At 43.1% G+C, this 18,563-nt stretch overlaps 1 protein-coding gene across 5 annotated transcripts in view; it reads right to left on the bottom strand.

The window, feature by feature from the left end:
* Window positions 1–18,563, bottom strand: part of Tenm4 (teneurin transmembrane protein 4) — a 375,231-nt gene that overhangs the window by 162,712 nt on the left and 193,956 nt on the right. For all 5 annotated transcript variants that reach the window (XM_026387278.2, XM_026387277.2, XM_026387274.2 and 2 more), the window contains 2 exons: window positions 11,488–11,702; window positions 9,597–9,807 (listed from right to left, as the gene is read on the bottom strand). In XM_026387278.2, the coding sequence (XP_026243063.2) occupies window positions 9,597–9,807; window positions 11,488–11,702 (426 nt within the window). The remainder of the gene's footprint in view (window positions 1–9,596; window positions 9,808–11,487; window positions 11,703–18,563) is intronic.

Genomic DNA, 18,563 nt, shown 5'->3' on the forward strand with positions numbered 1-18,563 from the left:
TGCCTCACAGGCCCTGCCTACATAGCAGAGGTGGCAACCCTTCTCTGAGCTCACCTGGACTTCTGCTGGCACAGGCCACATTATGTGGGAATTATTTATGAAAGGGTCAATTCTCCCAAATGACTATAGGCTTTCTAAGGACAAGTCTTTTTTTTTTTTTTAATTCATTGCAAAACTCTAGCACTTAGCAAAGTAGATGCTTAACAAATGATGAATAAATAAGAGACCCCAAAAAACATGCTAAGTACCTTCCATGAATCATATGTTTTTATACCATTGTGAAACTCTCTAAATTAGGTTTGATTGCTAATGACACAGGCATTCAGGGAGACCAAGACTTACCCAAAGTCCCTCAGCTCATACATACATAGTACAGACAGAGCTGACTCCCAAGCATTGCCTTTCTCTGGATCACACCACTTCTCTGGTCACAACCTTACCTCCAGGTGAACTTCTGCCTCCAATAACATGAACTATCTACCACCAATGCCAGAGTTGGCAGAGATAACCGTATCAGTGGCAGCTAGATTATTTATAAGGGTGTGCTACAGGACAAGAGGTCACACCTTTGATGATGTCCTTCATGTCAGTGGCACCATAGAGGAAAGGAGAGAAGACACCAACCACTGTGGGAGAACCCTTCCCAAACCACAGTGTGGCTGCAGAACCCCCAGTGAGCAGGATGGGGATGAGCAACTGACAAAACATAGAGCTATCAGGACACTTATTCATCCATTAAAAAATAAAACCATTACTAAGAAAATATCTTCTACTGAAAACTCCCCATCTGAATGGAGGGAGGGAAGGAGGAGGGGTTTCTTTAGCAGGGTGAGGCCTGGGCAGAGATTTTGTATTAAACAAGGCTGAAAGTTCCATGAGTTGAGCCACTGGTACTCTGCAAGCCTAGGGGCATCATCTCTAAGCCCATGTTTATCTTTATGATATCCTGACTATGAGTGGATCAGAACACACACGGATGTCACCATATTAGAAACTTGGATGCAGATCTGCTCACTGGTGTATAAGAAAGGTCATGCATAATGCTAACCTAATTGCTGGTTCCTGTCTTGTGAAATCTTGGCCAGTGACATTTGACCTCTGAGCCTCAATTTCCTTAGCTATAACATGGAAAATATATTTAACTTGACTCCTGGGTTGTTTGGGAACTGATGATGCACTGAGTATAGTACCTGGCAAAGAATCTGTACTTAATTGGTGGTTAGAACTATGATCCTGGCTCTGCCATGGGGTAGCTGTGTGGCCCTATATAAGTCTTGTGACTGTGCGAAGCCTCAGTTTTCTCATCTTTAAGAGTGAGAGTTAAACAAATGAAAGGCATGTGAAGTGTTCTGGCAAAAATCCAAGTGGCAAAAACATAAACTGAACATGGAGTGAGGCTCACGGTGGCTGTGGGTGGAGGAGGTGGCTGAACTCCTGACATGGATGAGGCCCCAAGTACTGGGACTCTCTCCACTGAGCTTTCCACCAGCATACTCTCCTGGTCCTGCCTCCCAGTTCTGACCCCCACAGGCCTCTCTGCCAGTTGCCTATCTAAACTCACCTTAATGAAGGACCCTTCTGCCCCCATTTGTTTTGCCATTTGTTTCTTCCCTTAGAAATGTCTTAACCCCTGGAGCTGGCCAATAATCTCTAAGCGGCAGTACAATGGCTCAAATCTGCTCCCTCCTTGCCACTTCTGAGGCCTCCATTCTGGAGCAGACAGCATTAGCCCTGCCTAGACAGGTGGAAGAGCCTCTTAACACAGTTCCCAGTTCCTCCTGGGAACGCTTGCATATGTGTATCAGATTAAGTGACCCAGATTTCCACAGGGGCTTCCTGTTGCCTTTGACCTAAACTGAAAACAAAATGATACCTTTCACATGGCATTCTAAGACCCTGAGCAGTTTGGTTCTCAGTGGCCTCTCAGTCCTTCCTGATACATTTAGTCCTTTGATGGCCACACCTACAATGTGACCACCAGAGAGTTCCTGGAGCACTCCCAACAACTTCCTGTCCCAGGCTTTTGCATATATTCTACTTTCTTCCTTCTGCTTTGTACATTCCTCCTTCAACTTTCACCTGAACAGCTCGTCATGCACCTGGCCCAGCCAGCAGTGTGAGGTCCACTGCTTCTTGAGAGCCCACTCTTCTTTGACAGTGTTACTGTGCCTTTTATGATCATGGACTTTTACACAGATGTATAGATTTGAGGCTCGCTCTTAATATGTCTCAAGCATGTCTATAAGTACAAGGGCAGGAAGCTTGGCTGTTTTACGTACCATAACATGGAATGCCTTCTCGGGACATGGCATATGAAAAGGCGATTAGTAAATGCTGACTGAATGAATAAATTAACAAACTGACCCTTTCTAGGTCTGTCTACCACCTGGTGTCCACTGATCAGGACTTGCTCCTGCTGTCTGTCCATCTTAAAGCAACAAGCAAGTGGCTTCAAGGCTTACTGACAGAAGTCCTTGGTTTCTTGGGTGATACAAGAGCCTGAACCAAAATATATTCCCTCAACCTTGTTACATGGGTGACTTCCTCTTTTCTCAGCTTCACTTCCTCTAACTTATTGGCCCATGAGGTCTTCAGGAGCAAGCTTGCCTGCCTCATAGCTGTTCCTAATGCCTGGGCCTGAATCTCACACATGGTAAGAGGACTCTGTTGCTATTTGTGAACCAAACGTCTTGATAAAGTCTGTGGCAGATATTGCTGGCTGTTTACCCCATATGCATTTTCCATCCTCCTGAGAGAACCCTAATTTTGATCAGAGTGCCAGTGTTCCAAGCTGAAAATATATACTTTAAGACTTCCCTCTTGCTCTGAGTGTCCAAGTGACACAACTCTGCCAAAAAAATACAAGTTGAATGATTTAGGAAACAGCCATCTTATGACCATGAGGCAGCATGTATGAAACCAATAAATCAGAGGAAGGATGGCAGACCACAGGGTGGAAAGGGCCTGGTCCCTGATGCTACTACTGAACTGCCATCCTGGCCCTGAATAGAAACACCTCAGACTTAGAATGAGCGGAAGGGCACTTAAATGCTGATTGGATAAGATGATTTAGGTTATTGACACACTAAACCCATTTCTAAGTATTTCCTACAAAGAGACAAACTTACTTGGCACTCATGGTGTTCTTGGGCTACTTTTTCTTCTTTCCTGCCATGAAAATCCAGGTAGAGAATTCTGAAGTTTCGGCAGTCCACGATAAGACTGCAGGGCAGTAGGAGGAGTTGGGGGACAGTGGGGCAGCCTGTCCTTCAGCGAGCAGAGACAGCTGCTGGTGGGACTAGGTTTTGATTCTGCAGATATAGCACTCTGATATTCCTAGCTCTCTTCCTCCTAACAGATTTTGGCCACAGTCTGTCTCCAATGTGCTGACTTGAGCTCTCCCTTGGCCTACAATTTCATTCCACTTATACCAGATTGCTCCAAATAAATCACCGTATCAAGGAGAGGTGAATTCACAGGGCACTTTTCCAAAGAAGTGTTTCCATTAGAAATTTCACAAAGTGCTGCCAATGTCATTTACAAGAAGGTTAATTTATTACCAAGAGACCTGGATTCTTCGTTGCTGTGTTTCTATCTTAGAGTATATTTAAAGGAAGGGGACGTGAGGTGGGGTATGGAAGGCGATTATTAAAAACTGAAAATTGTTCTTCAATCACTTTTCTGAGTTTCTTCCTTGAGGTCATGGTAGATTCTTACACAAATTACAGTGTATAATGCTGGGGATTTTTCTCCCTAGATCCTTAGAAATGCACTCAGAGGCTAATGCCCAATCAAAGTAAGGGAAATGAAAAAACAGCAAGTCTAGCACAGTCTTTGGAAAATCATGAAGGACCCAATTTTGATGACCCACAGAAGATAGAAATGTAGGTGCAAGTATCTAGGCAGATCTAGAAACAAAGAGGAATGGATCATGGGGAAATCAGAGGAAAAATACCACTGGTACCACAGATGGGCCCCTTCTGTCTTCCCTGGCACCCCGCCCCCTGCAGTGCCCTCATGAAATCACATATTCAATCTCAGTAACCCTCTGCCACATAGATTAATGGACTCTTGTTCTGCACCTCTTAAGATAAACCTCCCAGCTCCAATCATTTCATCCCCTTACCAAAAACCTGTCATGACACCCAGTGCTTACAGAATGAACTCTCTGTAGGGTGGCGCTGTAGCTCTTCCTTGATTACTGCTTCCCCCCTTCAGGGCAGCCTGAGCTCCCATCGAGCAGCACTGCCGGCTCCTCCTAGCCAGCTCTTAATTTTCTGCCCACTGTCCTTTTGCCCATGCCATCCACCCCCACTGCCTGGGATGCTTTCCTTACCACTCACCTTCCCATTTTCTTGCTTTAAATGTGAAAATTTTGTCCAAACTTTAAGGTCCAAATCAAATGTTACTTTATCTAGACTGCCTTCCCTGGCTCATTCAGCTGGACAAGCCCTTCCCTTCCTCCAACCTTGCTGGCCCTTGGGCTGATGGCTCTAGGGGTGGCCTTTATTGCTCTTTTCCTTGGCTTAGAGACACTTGTTCCATAAGGCTTTCATCTCGCTTAATCTAGACTACCAGCTACTTTTGCCAGGAACCATGTCATACCTTCCCTGCATCCCCATCTTGGAAAAGGGCAAGGATGCAATATTCATTGGATAATGGAATAAAAAGAAGGAGGAAAGAGAGGGGGAGGGAGGGAAGGGGCTAAATCTGTGTCTAGTCCCTGGACATGGATTGATTTCCAGTGGCTGCCTGGGCATAAACAGACTCTTCAATTAGCACCAAGAAGATCAGAGCATGTTTCTCATAAAGATTCCCAGTCTTTATGTTTCCTGCCAATGATTCTTATTTCTCTCTTCTGGGATTTTAAATCCACTGTAAGACACCTCTGTTATTCTTCAGCTTGGCTCACATTGCCGCAATGTCAAGTTGATCTATCCTTTTATGCTTCAGCATCAACTGAAATGAAAAGATAAGATGCTATCTATCTGAAGACCCCAAATGCTGTAATACTAACTTGTTAGGTCTTGGGGTTGCAAGCAATTCATACAAAGGTATTTTTATTTTTAAAAATTTGGATGCTGTGAGATTTTCTACATGGTCTTTTTAATGACTTCTCAAAAAAACTTCCTGGGTTGATGTAAGATGGTTACTTATAATTGGAGGCAAGTTAACAAGGGGAAATTATGTTTCATATAATACAAACAGTAATAAAATATTTACTAGTAGCCATGACAAAATAGCAAGACCCTGTGGCACAGTGGGGACTTTGTGGGATTTAGAGTCCAAATTTTCATTCTGGCTTTGCTCTTAATTTTGAGCAAGTCAACTAAATTCTGAGCCTCAACTTCTTCATCTGTAAATCAGAGCTTAAAAGATCTCTTGTCTAAGGTTCTTGTAAGGAATAAGCTACATATGTGAGAGTGCTAAACATGGCCCCCCAAACATAGTAGATGCTCCCTAAATGCTGAATGAACAAATGGATGGGAAATAAGTGAGTGTGGGCGCCCCAAAGGAACTGGATCCTGGGAGGAGGCATGCTAGGAGCCACAGCAAAAGTATTATGATACATGGCACTTTTGGTTTAGGTGACTGCCAGCTAGCCATTGAGATGATATGATTATGTTAAGCTTTACATTCATATGGATATTGGACTCCTGCTGTTCACCTAGGCCTGTTAAGGGACTCACATTACAGGACTCCCGGAGAGTTCCCATTGGTTGGGGAAGGATAGTAGGAGGGAACTTCCGGGGGAGGTCCGGGCGCCCGGTTCCGGTGGACACACGTGGGTCGACCGGCTTGCTAGCAGGGCGCACCCGGGACGCTGGCAGCTTTTTTAAATAAAGCTTTGTTTCCCGCTTGAGCGGCTTGTGTTTCTGTGCCCAGCCGGGTTGCGGCAGAGGCAGATTACTTATGAAGGAAAAACATGAGCTTTGTAGTCAGACACATTCAAATGCATGTCCTAGCTTTTCTTTCAACATCTCTGAACCTCAATTTCCTCATCTGCAATCAGGGATGATAATAAAAATAAGAATAATCACCTCATGGAGTTCCTGCAAGATTTAAAGAATGCATGTGAAAACCCTTTGTAAATGGTGATGGGGTGAATTAAACCCCTGAGAGTGGTTTATATCCTCCTACCTCCTTCAACACATGGGGGTGAGCAAGGCTCCCACCCGACATTGGAGCCAGGAGCATGTGGGGGATGGGGTAGGGCAGACTTTTTTTTCTGAAAAGAGCTGCCATGTTTTATTCTCAAACTGGCTTGGATTTCGAGGAGCATGTGTGAGCATGTATGTACATGCATTTGTTCCCTGGGAGCTTGGGTGACATCAGGTCTTTGTGTGGATATATTTGTGTATACAGTTTGTAAAAGGCTCTTAGATTTTTTTCAAGGCAAAAGATAAACTCATTTAATTTAAAATCATCAGCTGGATTGCATTAAATGGAGGGAAAAGCAAAAACGTACACAATACAACCATTCATTAAATTAAACACAATTATTTCTCCCTTTACTTAATTACAAACAGACATAAATACTCTGGATTCTGACAACTCAGATCTTTTTAAATTCTTGGTTTGCATTTCGATGTGTAACGAAGGGAGGGTCATATTCCAATTTGTGTGTTAAGCAAACCCGAGAGTTACAATTGTATATTGGGACCATAATGACTTCACTAAAACAAGACCTAAACTTTTAATTAACCTGCCAAGACAAATTACAACTCACAGCTCACAGGTAATGATCACAGACAGCTGAGACTCAATGCCAGGGACTCTTGGGGAAAGAGGTATTAATAGCAACATCAGAATCAGTCTGTTTTTGTATTAAAGGGGGGGAAAAGAACGGTGTTCATTAAACAATCACTGTAGCTTGAAGGGAGACAGATAGGTCAGAAAGCCAGCAAGAGAAAGTGGAAGGAGAAAAAGGATGGCAGAGAATATTAACAGCTTCCGTTTATCGAGCACATATGGAGGCCTGAAGCTGTGCTAGGCATTTTATATCTCTCTCTCTAATCTTCACAATGGGGATTGCAAAGTACTTTTACATTTTTGGCTTCTGGACAAGAAAAGTTGAGATTCAGTGAGGTGACACGGCTGTCCATGGCTGCAAAACTAAGTAGGGACAGAGGGAGGAAAGGAAGGAACGAAGGGTAATTCCTCATGTGGTGTTTGTTTTCAAAATCTGTTGACAGACTATCAGAATCATGATCATTTGGCCCGACTGGAGGCATTCAGGAGTTCTGAAGAAAGGCCCAGAAATCTGAATTTTTACCTAGCCTCCCACAGAGTTCTTTGTTCCAAAGTGTTTGAGAACCACCAATGAGGTACCAGAAACCTGTGCTACTCAAAATATGGCCCATAGCAGCATTAATATCACTGGGTGCTGGCCAGAAATGCAGAATCTCAGGTCCCCCAGACCTGCTGGAACAGAATCTGCATTTTAACAAGACCCCCAAGTGGTTCATAAGTACATTAAAGTCTGAGAAGCACAATAAAGCCCATAGACATGACAGGGTTAAGGGGCAAACAGAGCAGCCAGGGGAAAAGCAGGACCATCACCCCAGTTAAGACAAAGAGGCTAGCTATCACTGACAAGCCACGAGTTGGCAAATCTTATCTCCATTTTATTTCTCAAAGATGCATATCATAATTAAAAGTAGTTTTCTTTGGGAATTTAAATTAATATCCTTTCATATTTATACCATTCTTAAAACAGAAATCTGACCATAAAAACTCCGAGTTCTGTGCAAACCTGATGCTCTATTCTTGCTTGTGAACTGTGTGTAGGAAGAGTTGAGCTGGGAGACCAGGGAGCTGGCACCTTTGGCACCACCATAATTTGATAATTGTGTCCTTAAATTGAAGCCACTATGTCCAGAAAGAGAAAAGATGCAGATACTATAGCCTAGCAAAACCACAAAGTGACACTCTCATTGATGGAGAGGGCCAGAACTGGGCTATCAATGATGGGGACTGGGACTGCACTTTCCACCTCAATGTTACCTCCAACTGCTAAGCTGCAGCTTCAAATTCCAGAATCTTGAGACCCCAAGAGCTGAAAAACTTGAGTGATCTGTGTGAGGTGAAAGCTCAAGCTCACAGTGGAGATTCGGACCTAAGCATGCTTTGCACTATGCTTCAAGAAGACATGCAGGGCAGAATCCAATGGCAGCACACCTGGTGAGATTGTGACTGTCCACAATCCTGCTAATGAGAGCCTGGGCACAGGAAAGGCCATGCTCACACTCACTCCCTCACCAACTGAGGACACTGCATGGGGACCCACCGTGTGCCAGGGAGACAGAAGACTGCCCTCCAGGCATTCTGAGTCCTCCAGCTAGGATAGACCTCCAAAGCAGGGCAGCACTGAGGGATGTTTCCTTCGTCAGAGCCAGCTGCCTGATGATCCCACCTCCTTCACTTTGCCATGAGGCTGCATTGATAGCAGAAGCTTATTAACCATGCCTTGCATTTAATGGGGAGATTCCCCCTGCCTCAATACTAAGGGCGAAATGGTGAATTAGAAGAAAATGGCCTGAAATGACCACTGGTATTTAGAAGGAAGAACCAGGGCCTCGCATGAGTTTAGGAAACCTAGTATCAAGTTCAGAGATGTTCATTCAACTCCATTTTCCATGTCAGAGAGACTCCCAGCCACAGACTGAGACAGAGATCTCAGGTGAACTCCAAAGCACACAGAGATGTCCGTTAGGCAGAAACTCCATTCCCAGGTGTTCTGGTTCATGGAGCCCTGTCTTTCTCTTGAGATTTTATCTCCAGGCTGTATCACAGTACATCCAATAGAGACTCAGAACACGTTTTTCTGACCCAAACCACCAAGATTATTATGTCCCTCAGCAAACCATGGTCACCTAAGGAGGAGACGGGTTCTATCTATTATGCTAGTAAAGAAGAGAAATTTTTCCAAGAGGGAAGCAGGCTACCTAGACACCCATAGACCTGAGGTGGCCATGCCCCTTTGCATGAGGAAGAGTGATGGTGTTTGGACTCATTTAAGACACCAGGGCTCCCCCTTGTCAGAGAACAGGACACCTCTGCTCTCAGTAACACCTGATCTGACTGACCACATGGCTCCTCCAGTCCTCTGTGCTGCTATTCTTACACTCTCTCCAGCCTTCATCCTCTTTCCCAGAGACTATTGATTCCAAACTCAAAAACCAAACCAAAACTAAACAATAAGTCAGCGAACTGAACCAAGTGAGACTCAGAAGATGAAAAGGTGAGAACCAAGAGCCAAGAGGGGAGATGTTCCCGCCATGTGGCCAGTCATCCAAGACTCCCGTCTGGTTCTTAGTTCTATCCCCTCGGTCTGGATAGGTGGCTGCTGCTCCACACATCATCACACAGACAGCATGAGGAAGATATCAGGATGGCCCCTCTGTCTGTCGTGTCCTACCTGCATCTCATGCTGAGTCCTCCTCCAGCATGCCCAGGCAGGACAGCCCCACCCCATACTCTGAGTGGCATCTACAGCTCTGAGTAAGACACATTCATTCTCTTGTTGGCATCAACTCCCAAAGTCCCCAAGTGTCCTCCTACCCAAAGAGACAGCAGAAGGTGGAGCTTCTTACCAATGGCAGTGGTGAGAAAGGAGACCACTTCAGACTCCTTCCCATCATTGTAAAAGGCCAAGTGCCAGATTCCTGAGTCCAGATACTGGATGAACCCAGTCTCGTGGCTGGAGGGGGGAACGACACCACGAGACTGGCGTTGGGGTCCTTCCAGACTCCGTGCCTCCTGGGTCAGGAGCCTCCTTCCATCCAGCAGCTCCACAAAGTCAAACTAAAGCACAAAACAAGTATAATTAGCAGCTGATCTGCTCCAGCACATGCCATGTTTTCTTTGGGTTTCTCCTGGCGGGGGCAGGGCGGGGTGGGGGAATGCATAAGGAAACAGAGAGGCAGAAGCTGCAGGAAAACTATCAACCAACTCAAATCCTATATCTCATGGTAATACTCTCCTTCCTCTCTTGTGAATGTGGCATCATTCGGGCATTATTTCCTAGTCTTGGCTTGTTTTTATTTTTGCTGCAAGTGTGGCAAGTCTTCACCTGGCCTCATTTAAAACAGAACCATGCTCTTTCAATGGTGGCCCAAGATTAGAAACCCAGCCACTTCATGACTGAGCTCTATACAAGTACTGATGGAATGTCAGGGGTCTCAGGCTGGGATGGGAGTGTTGGTAGGAATGGAATGTTCTTCACGAACAGTTGAAGATTTGGTTTATATCTGTCTTTTGTCAATAATCTTTTCTAAATGGCTCCAGTTTCAGGGAGATATTTTAGAAGAACTGAACTGGATTAGTCCAAAAGTCTATCAATAATTGCATGCTGTGTCAAATTCAAATGCCAATTGATCTGAGACTGCTAGCATAAGACTCCAGATAAGTCAGACATGCGTTAATAATAGGTAGGGGGTTAAGCCCTACCGACCTATTAGTAAGCAAGCAAACTGAGTAGCCATTCATCTTCCTAGCTCTTAAAAAACAAAAAGAAAAGATAGGCAGTCATTCTACTTCATGTAAACTGTGTGGAGACATGAATTCTAGGACTAGCATGGCAGTTCTGCAGTTATCAGGGGCTCAAGATCCCTCTATTTTCTGTGACTCCATCCTTAGCAAATTTATCTGTCTAGCTTATAACTATAAACTTCAACTGACTACTGGGGTTAGGAAGACTGCATGTGGCCTTGGAACACCTGAGGATGCTTATGATTTATATTACTCCAATTCCAGAGCAAGGACATTGCATAAGTCTCTGCTGTCTGCCATTCATTATTAGTAATATGCCAGTCATCTTGGAGAAGTTCTTATTTTTTCATTTTATTTTTTTGGGTACTAGGGATAAAACCTAGGGCCTTGCACATGCTAAGCACGTGTTCTACACTAAGCCACACCCCCAACCCCTTGGACAAGTTCTTCAAGGGTTTCTGGTGCACATCTGTCTGTATAAATGTGTAACCCTGAAGGAGAGAAGGAATGCCAGAGATTAGGGGAGTAACATTTATTTTGAGCCAGGCCGTATGCTGGCTGCCTTATAAATGCTACTCTTTCTTCTTCACAACAGCCCTGCAAAGTGGGCACTGGTACAGATTAGGAAACTGGCTTAGAAGAGGATGAGTAATGAATACCAGGTTACACAGCAAATAACAAGGGGACTCAAACTCGCTGTCTATTTTTTTTTTCTCTCAATAACATTTCCTGGGTAACATAATTTAAAAGACTGAGTAATAGCAGAAAGGTTCCTGAGAAATTTCTCATAATTTCTTCCTTGCAAAAAGCCTCAGGGATTAAACCTCACTTGCCTGAAAGGCAGGGTCTGAGAGGGTGGCAAATGGATAAAAGGCCTTTAAAATACACCAACTTCCCTTTGGGCTCTAGGATCAGGGTTGGGCTCTTCTTGATTTGGGTAAAGATTTGAGCAGGAGCACAAGGAGGTCAGTAGGCGGGTAGGGTTCTGCTTACCTGAGTATGTGAAGGAGGAAGGCCTTTTCTGCCATAAATGCCGACCAGAGCTGCCTTTCCCAGAGACACATTGAACTTCAGATGCACTGGATGGTCTATGAACACCTGAGATCTCCAGAAAGTACCAGGAGGAATCTTCTGGGAAGCCCGTCTCCCCACGTCGATTTCTCCAGAGTCTATAAAACTGTCCTCTGGAAAGAAACTACTGGGTTTTCCTACCAAGACAGAGGGAAGGAAGACAAAGGCATCTTGGTTAACCACAAGTGACACAAGGAATCAGCATCCCAGCACCCAGGACTCCTCTCAGCCTCACTCCTCTGTAATGTTCCGCTGCCAGCAGGCATCCCCCTACTCACAGGAGTAAGAAGGTTCAGAACTGCCCCCCACCACAGTGATGCTCAAATTGTTCTGCTAAAAATATGCATTCTTCCAGAGCAGTATGTATGGGTCCTCCCCAAGGGCCATCTGTTTACTGCATAATTCCACAGCTTGTTAAAATATATTTTGATCCCAAAAATAATCATTTGTGGTCACATGAGAATAACTTTGTGATTTTGTGAGAGTGTGTGTGTAAAGAGCTGCATGGTAAAATAGGGAGGCTGGAGGGAGCAAGGTGTGGGTACTGAATCTCCGACTTGGAATGGTTTTCCAGCAGTGGGGGGTGGTGTGACTTGAGTGGAGCTATGTATTTTAAAAGGTCACTGGATGGTGTATAAATCAGAAGCCAAATTCTGAGGCCAGCTACATGGATGGGGGTTTGTGTTTGGAGCACGGATGTGGGTTGAGGAAGATGAGGAAGAAGGTCCTTCAAAGGGAGGATACATGTCTGAAAAATGCCTCTTGGTCTTTGGATGGAGGTGAATATCATTTTTGTGTTAAAGAAGGTCAAGTTGACATAATTTCTCAAGTTCATACACAAAGTCTAGGATATACTTGGAAACTTAACCCAGGCCCCCCGCCCGATGCCTAGCATCCCTATGGAGGGTCAGGGGTGAGGTCTCTTGCCCATTTCTGTCACCAATCAGGAGAGTGACTGCTTTCTGGAGGCACTGGGCCAGGAAGGAAGGCTGTTTATCAAACTTCCCCTCTTAAGTAATTAAACACACTCTCATGAAAGAGATAAACCTTAACTTCCTGCCAGACATCGGCCTTCTGAAAAGTAGGGAAGGGACAGGGGAGACCACAGAGACATGAGGAAGGCCATCCTTAGTAGCCCGGAAGACCAAGATCAAGTCAGCAGGCTACATTTTGTTTGTCATTAGGAAGGACCCCTGGGCATTCTGGCTCCAAGGCTTTTTATGTTGTCAGAGATGTTAGAAGATACTTGAAGAGAACAAGTATCCATTTGTAAAGAAAACACGTTTGTGGAACTTTTTATAAAAAGCATTTGGGGAATAAGAAATTAAAATGTCTTTTTTTCCCTGGCTTTGTGAGACTCCTTACAAAGCACATTTAATGCTGAAATGGAGCTTGGCAGGGTATTGTTGTAGTCATAAAATATTTTACTGTTTTAAATAATAAAATTCAATTTAAATGTTAAACTTCTCCATATGTTATCATTCCCTTTAAACTCCTAGGCAGAAACATCAGGTTTTTAGCTTCAAACCGTTAAATGTTATTTTAATTAAAAATGTGCCAACAAAAAAAGTTGGAATGCACGCTATCAATAAAAGTGCCACCAGTATTCTGTCATTAGTATGGGAAAGAGTTTGCATTGAATTCCTTATGGAAGGAACATGTCCCAGACTTCTACCTTGAAAATACAGACACACCAACCACTTCGCCTTGACTCACAAACTTCAAAGACAGGAGCCAACTTCACAAAGCATTAAGATGGGAGAGAATTATTCACATTCTTCTTTATCTGATTTGTGGGTTCCCAGTTCTGTGACCCTTTTATATTCCAGGTACAAAATAGTGTACCCTCAGATTTTAATTCCGTGAGGAGGGAAGAACTAAGAAGGAATAAAAGCAGGATATGTGCTGAACTTTTTACTCCTAGGAACTGCAGAGAAAGAAGCACAAGACTGCTAATTCCAAGGGCTCATTTCCTTTGAGAGTCGGTGGGAGTCAGAACTGATGAGATTTGAGAATTGTCTGCATTCAAATAGATCCTATGTCTGAAAATAAATAATGGAAAACTGCTTTCTCTTTTTAGCATGCTGCTGGAGATGCCTGCACGGTTCATTTTCTCCTCCACTGAGCATATATCAGGAGACAGCTACTGTATCAGCTAAGTTCTACAGGCTTACAGGTCAGAGGCCAGCCCGAAGATGCCCTCTGAGCTCTGTAGGGCACAACAGCATAAGTATGTTGGTTCTTACCCCAGAGACGAGGTGACAAAGGGAGACTTTTATAGCACTTTCTAGTATCTCAATGAGGTAGGCCCACTGGGAGAAAACATTGTCTTCTTTGTGTGTACAATGAGATAAAAATAGTACATATTGGTTTGGGGCATATCCTTCCCCCCACTAGGACCTTGAATTGGGGGGATCTGGTTCCCAGTGGAATGGGACTATTGAGGGAAAGGAGAGAACAGCCTGCTGATCCCTTTTAGCCAATGGGAGAAGACCCCCTGAGACTGGCTGAACTGGGGGCTAGAAACACCTCCCTCCTGGTTTGTCTTTTTAAAACCCTATTGCCGGGGCTGGGGTTGTAGCTCATTGGTAGAGCGCTTGCCTTGCACACATGAGGCCCTGGGTTCAATCCTCAGCACCACATAAAAATAAATAAATAAAGATACTTGTCCATATCAACTAAAAAAATATTTAAAAAACCCCTATTGTCTTCCTCTTTTCAAATCCTGTAAGATTCTTTGTTCTTAATTCTGAGCACCATCCATAAACACTAGGATATAAAACTTCCTATGACAAAGCAAAATCCACCAATGGTGAGGCAATGAGGGAGGGGAGAGGCTAGATCAGGTGGAGAAAAGCTCTGTGTATAAAAATCTTATCCTACCCATGTTCTGGAAGATAATGGTAATAAATATTAGCAGGAGAAATAGTGAGAAAGATAGATATAATGGTATTATTAGTAGTACAAACTACTGTCTAAGGAGTTCCAACTATGTTGGCAGGTTCCTTCATTTAGTATTTCAGTGATTTCTGCAACACAATTAAAATCTGCATATGGAGGCACTGGGATGCTTAAGACTTAGCTTAAGAAACTAGAGATGAAACCATTTGGGCTCCCTCTTTATTTATCAGAATATGGTTTCTAAGAGGATTGAATTAATGAACAATTAATTAAAACTCTAAAAAGATATTCTCAGTGTGGTGGGTACGTCTGCCCTCTTAAGGAGCAACGGTTCTGTTAATTCATGGATATGCAGGCTAATATCAAGACTTGACCAGGTATATCTAAGACCCATTAAAAATACTGCTAGCCTTCTAGGGTTCAAGTTGATTGTTTTTATGAATTAGAAATCTACAAAGAGGTCCCAGAGTTGTCAGAGTCTCAAGACATCCATGAGAAGTACACTATAACAACATTGGGTGCTTTCAGAACTTTACCAAAAATTACAGAGCTTAGCTCAGAATTAGGATCTTCCCAACAGTATCATTAGATTTCACAGGACATATTGCACTGGTGACAATCCTTTTCTTTGTACAGTTAGCAATCATGCCTATAAAATAAAATCTCTCAATGAATTGCTGAAATGGTTGGATAGCTTGGTCAAACAAGGAAGATTTGGAAGAAGTGAAATTCCATATGCTTCACAATCACCATCTTTACTTTTCTGAACTGAGACCTAACTATATAGGTTCTAAATTCCTAACCAACTAACAATCTCCCCCTCCTTCCACCTTTTTGGTTCTTTACAATGCAATAACTTTCACAAAGAATCCTTTAGTTTCCTTAGCAACTGTTTGAAATTTATTTGGTTATCAAAATAAGCTGTTCCATTTTGGAGAGCCCAGCTGAGCCTGTGTGCAGCAATTTGCATGGTTCAAACTGATGGGCAATTTTGATTTCATTGTAGAAAGAAGAAAATGCTATCCCTGGCCCACCAATTCAACCATCAGAAATGCTTGTTTATTCAATGCTTTTTCCCCCCTTCCCCATTAATGCATAACACAAGTTCTTGTGGCTTTGCTTTGAAAAGCTGCTGTATTTGGTTTCTGTCCCATGACGACCCTGAAATGGTTACAGCTGCTTTGAAAATATAGGATGAATTGTAGTTTGATGTTACTCTCAAAGACATGAAAAACACGATATGGGATTATCATATATTTAATTTGTATAATTTAAAAATATATATCCTTTAAAAATATTTAAAAATACCCCAAACCCTTTGAGGATCTGTTGGGGGTAAATGTTAATTAGTTTGGATTTTAATACCCAAGAGAGAATGGCTGAGGATTCGAACAGACAAGAAAAGAGGAATGAACGTTTGCTGAATGCGTCTTTACTGCTAGGCTTTCAAAGCAAAGGTGTTGTCAACCTTGCTCTACAGATGACAAAACTAAGGCCAAGGGATATGGAGTAACTGGCAAGAGTTAACGGAACCAATAAAAAGCAGGGTCAAGAATCACATCCTGGACATCGAGGCTCCGGAGTATTTATCTTCCATCACACTACACTGCTTCTCCCTGCACTGTGGAGCAGGAACTCTAATCTTAATTCTGGAATCAGCTCTCTTCCCTGATACCCTCAGAAGGGATAAGAAATATGCACTTACTTCAGAGTTAAAGTCTTTCCCCCTTGGGATATGTCTAAGGAACTAGAGTTTTAGCATCACAATTAAAAACATAAACTGAGTAGACATTGGTTTGACCAGGGCACAAACCTTAAGAACCATGTGGTCTCACATAAACTATAGGAAGCTTTGTCCTCTGTTTTCTAGAATGATATATTTTACATCACAGTAATTGCTTCTGATGCTGACCACTTTCCAGCACTGCACTGCATTTTAGGAGTTGGTAAACAGGATTTCCATTTGCATCAGTAATGACAGATAATCCCTTTAAGCAAAAATACTCCAATTAAAATAAACCAATAAGCCTGTGCAATTTTGTGTTGCCTCTTATCTGCACCTCCTGCTCCTTGGGAAAAACTAAACAAAACTGAAACAACCCACAAACTAATTTCATTAGAGTGGGAGATTTCAGATAGATCTAACTCCTGTTTAAAGAATGTCTGTTAGAGATCATGGAAAGAAGAAAACACATTTTGTTAAGTGAGAGCCTCAGCCAATTCCTTGAGGGTTAAGCATATTTTAAATCTATGTTCTTAACATGCTCATCTAAAAAACACTCTTCCCTTTATGCTATTTACCTAAGCCACCTGACACTCTAAACTAATATTAGCATCACAAGCCAAAATGCAGGACCATGGACAGGGCCATCTTGGAAAAAAAATTCTGTAAAGCCATGAGCTAATCATATGGTGATTCTATTACTAATTTCATATGCAGAACTTGCAAATTTCAATGCACCTTATAGAAAAATCTAGTTCAATATTCTTTTGAAGAGGAGGGAAATGAAGCCCAGAACATCTGTTCAGGGGATTTGCTTAAGGTTGTACCACAGTTCAGTAGCAACAATTAGGCTGTAACTCAGGGCTCCTGACTCCTAACCCAAAGCGGTTCCAATGGCCTAAGTCATACTATCTCCTTCCATATTCTATTAAGGACAAAAAATGTAAATTATGCAGTGTTTTAAGTCTTAAAACCTTTACAAAAGAGATTAGCTTTGCCCTCAAAACACTGGGCAGGGGTTCTAGTTTAGCTCTTTGGAAATGTGCCCAGTTTTTACTTCCCTTGATGATGACCATAGGTCAAGAATTGACTTTGGACTTCAAGATCATCATTTCAAAGGTCATAAGTAGATACTGTGACCAAGAATATGTCACTCTATTAACCAAACTAATGGCTGGAATACAAATCCTTGAAAGAACAGAGAGGCTCAGAAGACATGACTTCTAAGTTCACAGAGATAAGAGGAAAGATGTGAGCAGTAAAGGCTAGCTATAGCTACTTTATGAAGAAAACCAGAAAGATAATGCAGGTCACAGCAGATGCAGGAAAAGGGATGCGTATATTGCCCAGAATGATAACCATTCTGACTTGTGAGCTCAGACGACTTTCCTGGTGCTAATTTTGGTGAGTCTGCATTGCTCTTGGCTAACATTGAAAGAACGTATGTCTATGGCATGTTGGAAAATCTCTAAGACATTCAGAACATGGGCTTATGGATTCCCATTAAAAAATGCCAAAATCCAAATGCCACCACCATTCTATCATTGAAAGAAATATTCATGTTTTATTATACCACAGGATTTCACATCCACATCTCTTTTGGGGTCCTGTAATTGTGGGGTGGGTCAGGTAAGAAAGATCATGCAGAGGGCAAGAGCCCTGGGATCATATTCCAGACTCCACCATCTATTGGCTGTGTGACTCTGGTCAAGTCAATTAACACAATTCTTAGTTTTTGCATCTAGAATGGGCAAAAATTATTATACTTACCTCACAGGGTTTCTGTGAGGATTAAATATGAAACGAAATAATCTTGATTTAAAAAAACAACTTTGAAACAAACATACTATGCAAATATTAATGACTATTGTTATTGCAGATGAGGAAAGTGGAGCTCAGGAAAACTAAGTAACTTGTTCATGGTCACATGGCTGATAAATGCTAGACACCTGAAGTAGTGTTATCATTAAAACACGAGATCCAAAAACCTTCCCATTATAACACATTACCTAACCCCCTCACCACGCCCCACCCCTGCAGATGCCCATTCAGCCCATGAGATTTCCCCAGAAGAGCTTGTCTTGACCCCACACAAAGATGGCCACCCCAGCAGTGTGAACACCCATGATGTTTCCCTTGAGGCGTGGGATGGGATATCACTGAGCACCATGAACCCTGCCAGAGCACACTCTGAGCTCATAGCGACAAGGAACTGCAATGAAGACACAGGTGGACTGGCAGCCGGCGTGGAGTGCAGAGGGATGGAGGAAGCGCTAGAGCATGGAGCTGTGAGCCAGGCACAGGACGTGCATGATGGAGGTCTCCTTGGTTCAAAGGCAGACACAGAGGACTCACAACACGGACAACGCAGCAA

This window comes from Urocitellus parryii, chromosome 4 (assembly GCF_045843805.1).
Source record: "Urocitellus parryii isolate mUroPar1 chromosome 4, mUroPar1.hap1, whole genome shotgun sequence".
Taxonomy (NCBI): domain Eukaryota; kingdom Metazoa; phylum Chordata; class Mammalia; order Rodentia; family Sciuridae; genus Urocitellus; species Urocitellus parryii.